At 56.5% G+C, this 3,660-nt stretch overlaps 1 protein-coding gene across 1 annotated transcript in view; it reads right to left on the bottom strand.

The window, feature by feature from the left end:
- Positions 1-166: 166 nt before the first annotated feature.
- LOC106814525 (serine/arginine repetitive matrix protein 2-like) overlaps positions 167-3,660 on the bottom strand; it is a 6,902-nt gene continuing 3,408 nt past the window's right edge. Inside the window, exons 2-5 of the mRNA XM_014818841.1 lie at positions 2,792-3,079; positions 2,118-2,222; positions 998-1,636; positions 167-621 (exon numbers count right to left, since the gene is read on the bottom strand). Of these exons, the coding sequence (XP_014674327.1) occupies positions 513-621; positions 998-1,636; positions 2,118-2,222; positions 2,792-3,079 (1,141 nt within the window). The 3' untranslated portion in view covers positions 167-512. The remainder of the gene's footprint in view (positions 622-997; positions 1,637-2,117; positions 2,223-2,791; positions 3,080-3,660) is intronic.

Here is a 3,660-nt window from a genome sequence, read left to right as displayed (position 1 = left end):
GGGGTAGCTACAACCACCAAGTATCTCGTATCAAGGTAGCTACAGGTCCTGCATATCTCGTATCATGATCAGGGGTAGCTACAACCACAAAGTATCTCGCACCATGGTAGCTACAACCACAAAAGTATCTGAGTCTCGTACCAGGGGTAGCTACACCCACAAAAGTATCTCGTACCAGGGGTAGCTACACCCACAAAAGTATCTCGTACCAGGGGTAGCTACACCCACAAAAGTATCTCGTATCAGGGGTAGTTACAGCCACAAAGTATCTCGTATCAGGGTAGCTGCTGCTGAAGATTTCAATGCGCGCATGCAACAACGGGGTTTCAGAAGAATGAAAAGCCCCCACTGCCCATGGGTCGCGCGCGCTCACGCTCCGTACACAAACTCCAGACACATTTCGAACCAGTATCGAAAGAGTTGGTTCCCTGTTCCCAGTAGGTCATCAAAAACTCCCGCGCGTGATCCTCGTCGCTCCCGGCTAGAGCGCGCGACCCCGTTGCCAGGTGGCGCTAGTACCGGCGACGTCGGCCGTACGACGGTGACCGCGACCTGCGGTGCGCCGACCTTGACCGACGACGGGCCGACCTTGACCCTCGATGATGACTCCGGCTTCGTGACCTGCAGCATTAACAGATGCCTTAACCTCAAACATACTGAACAACAACAATTACAACAACAGCAGCAACAGCAGCATCAGTAGTAGCAGCAGCAGCAGCAGCAACAGCAGCAGCAGCAGCATCAGTAGCAGCAGCATCAGTAGCAGCAGCATCAGTAGCAGCAAGCAGCATCAGTAGCAGTAGCAGCAGCAGCAGCAGCAGCAGCAGCAGCAGCAGGAGCAGCAGCAGCAGGAGCAGCAGCAGGAGCAGCAGCAGCAGCAGCAGCAGCAGCAGCAGCAGAAGCCTGGAAACATCAAAACTCCCCTCACAGTAAAGTCCCTTACATTCCACACACACACACACACACCACACACACACACACCTACCTACCAACCTACCTTCTGCCGCGACGCTTGCTCCTGTACGCGGGCGATCCGCCGCGTCTGCGGCGCTGCGATGACCGGCTGCGCGACCTTGACCTTGACCTCGACCTCGAGGACCGCGGCGACGACCTTGAGCGCCTCCGCGAGCGGCTGCGGCTCTTCGTGGACGCGCGCGACCTTGACCTCGTTCTAGGCAGCGAACGCGGCCTTGACCTCACTCTAGGCGGTGACGCCGAGCGTGATCCTGACCTTGCTTTCTGGAGCGACGGGGACCGTGACCTTGACCTTGCTCTGGGGAGGGACGGGGACCGTGACCTTGCTCTGGGGAGGGACGGGGACCTTGACCTTGCTCCGGGAAGGGACGGGGACCGTGACCTTGCTCCGGGGAGAGATGGGGATCGTGACCTTGACCTTGCTCTAGGCAGAGACGGAGACTGAGACCTTGCCCTAGGGAGAGACGGGGACCGTGACCTTGACCTTGCTTTCGGCGGCGAGGGCGACCGCGAACTGTCCGACGACGTCGAGCGGCCGCGAGGGGGCGCCACCGCCGCGCTCGACGCCGACGACGACCTTGACCTCGACTTCGAAATCGACCTCGGTCTGCTCCTGGAATGTGACTTCGAGTTCGTGCGTTTGGGGTCGTGCGAGGCCACCCTGCGCGAGACGAGAACGCAGAGAGCGGAGATGAGACGAGACGATGAGACAGATGCAGGGAAACGCGCCGTCGCAGTGGCGACGACAAACGACATTCAGATATGTCGTCGAACAGGGGGGTGGGGTTCCGTCGTCAAAAACATAATTACGTTTAACGTTAGATTCATAGATCCCCCCTCCATACACTGCGTAAGAGAACGACATTTCTGTTGACAGTCCGACGAGTCAAAGTTGATGTAAGACTGATTTTGTTTCTGACAACCTGACAACAAGGTTTTCGGTTAAATACGTCTTTAACAAACTGGTGAGCCGAGTCGCTGAACATTCAGATTTCTTTTACGCGCACCACATGCATGACTAAAGCAGCATTACCTGCAGAAACGGAGAACACCAGAAAGTGTAGGGATAGAAGCGTACCACCTGCAGCAGTACAGCAGTGTTAGTTGCTCACAGACAACTCTACCCATTATTATTCACTCACCGTCTCCCGCTCCTCTCTTCTCTCGCTGGACTCACAGAGCTGCTGGTAGCGCGACGCTTCTCCTGGGGTGGTAGCGTGTCCGGCTTACCGAACCTCAGGGGAGACCTGCGGCAACAGAAAACAACGTATTAGCCAGCGAGCCATGCAGCCATGATTTGCACGGTCAGTTTTGAAACTGCACGGCCAAAAATGTGTAGCGCGGCCTAAAATATTATGGCTGAAACACACATACAAAAAAATTGCACTCCCAAATATCTTTTCTGCACTTCCACAATACGTCTCATTCCTGGCTAATACCCTGACGAGAAACAACGGCCCGTGAAACGGAATCGAAATGCATTCCTCGTTTTCAAATTCCGAAATAATAATTGATAATTTCCAGGTGCAAACAATGCGCCCGCGGCAACGGGAAACAATAGCCGTGAAACGTGATGAATGAATCGCAATGCTCCACGATCGCATTGCGAGCACTCGAATTATCGACGATGAAGCATAACGGACGGGAAAGTTCAAACGAAGGCGATCGAGGCAACTGCTTTATTTACGAGCGATCCTTACAAGCAGGTGGCAGCACGTGTGCATTCCACTCACACCAGGTGGCAGCACCTGTTCGCTCCATTCACGCCAGGTGGCAGCACCTGTTCGCTCCACTCACGCCCGGTGGCAGCTCTTACCCGCTGAACGTCCTGCGGATGGGCGAGTAGCTAAGCGACTTGCGCGATGACCTTGACCTCCCAGCGGGCTCGCGTGACCTTGACCTTCCTGCCGGCTCGCGTGACCTTGACCTCTCTCCTCGCTCGCGCTTCAGCTCGCGTTTCACGACGACGCCAGCCTGCGCCGCGCCGCGCCGGCCCACGGCGGATCGGATGGGTTGCCGTGGCGACGGGCTGCGGGAGGATGAGCCGTCGCTATGGGAACGCCCGTTCTGCCTCCGCGCGGGCGACGCCGAGTTGCTCTTCGACCTGCAAGAACGCCAGAATCGTGAGCGGCCAGTGGCGCCACCTCGCGCCGCCCATGTACAGCAAACAGCACACACACACGCACGCACGCACGCACACACACACGAACACACACACACACATGCGCGCACGCACAGTGTATTACACACAAACACAAAGACAGTGGCACGCGCACGCGCACGCGCGCGCACACGCACACACACACACACACACACACAGTGTATTACACACAAACACAAACACAGTGACACGCGCACGCGCGCACGCACGCACGCACGCCCGCACACACACACACACACATGCGCGCACGCATGCACACACACACACACACACACATGCGCGCACGCATGCACACACACACAGTGTATTACACACAAACACAAACACAGTGACACGCACACGCACACGCACACACACACGAACACACACACACACATGCGCGCATGCATGCACGCATACACAGTGTATTACACACAAACACAAACACAGTGACACGCACACGCACACGCACACACACACGAACACACACACACACATGCGCGCATGCATGCACGCATACACAGTGTATTACACACAAACACAAA

The sequence above is a fragment of the Priapulus caudatus genome, unplaced genomic scaffold (assembly GCF_000485595.1).
Source record: "Priapulus caudatus unplaced genomic scaffold, Priapulus_caudatus-5.0.1 Scaffold937, whole genome shotgun sequence".
NCBI classification, from domain to species: domain Eukaryota; kingdom Metazoa; phylum Priapulida; class Priapulimorpha; order Priapulimorphida; family Priapulidae; genus Priapulus; species Priapulus caudatus.
Note: the sequence above shows the minus strand (reverse complement) of the source record. Positions and strands in the feature narration are given on the sequence as shown.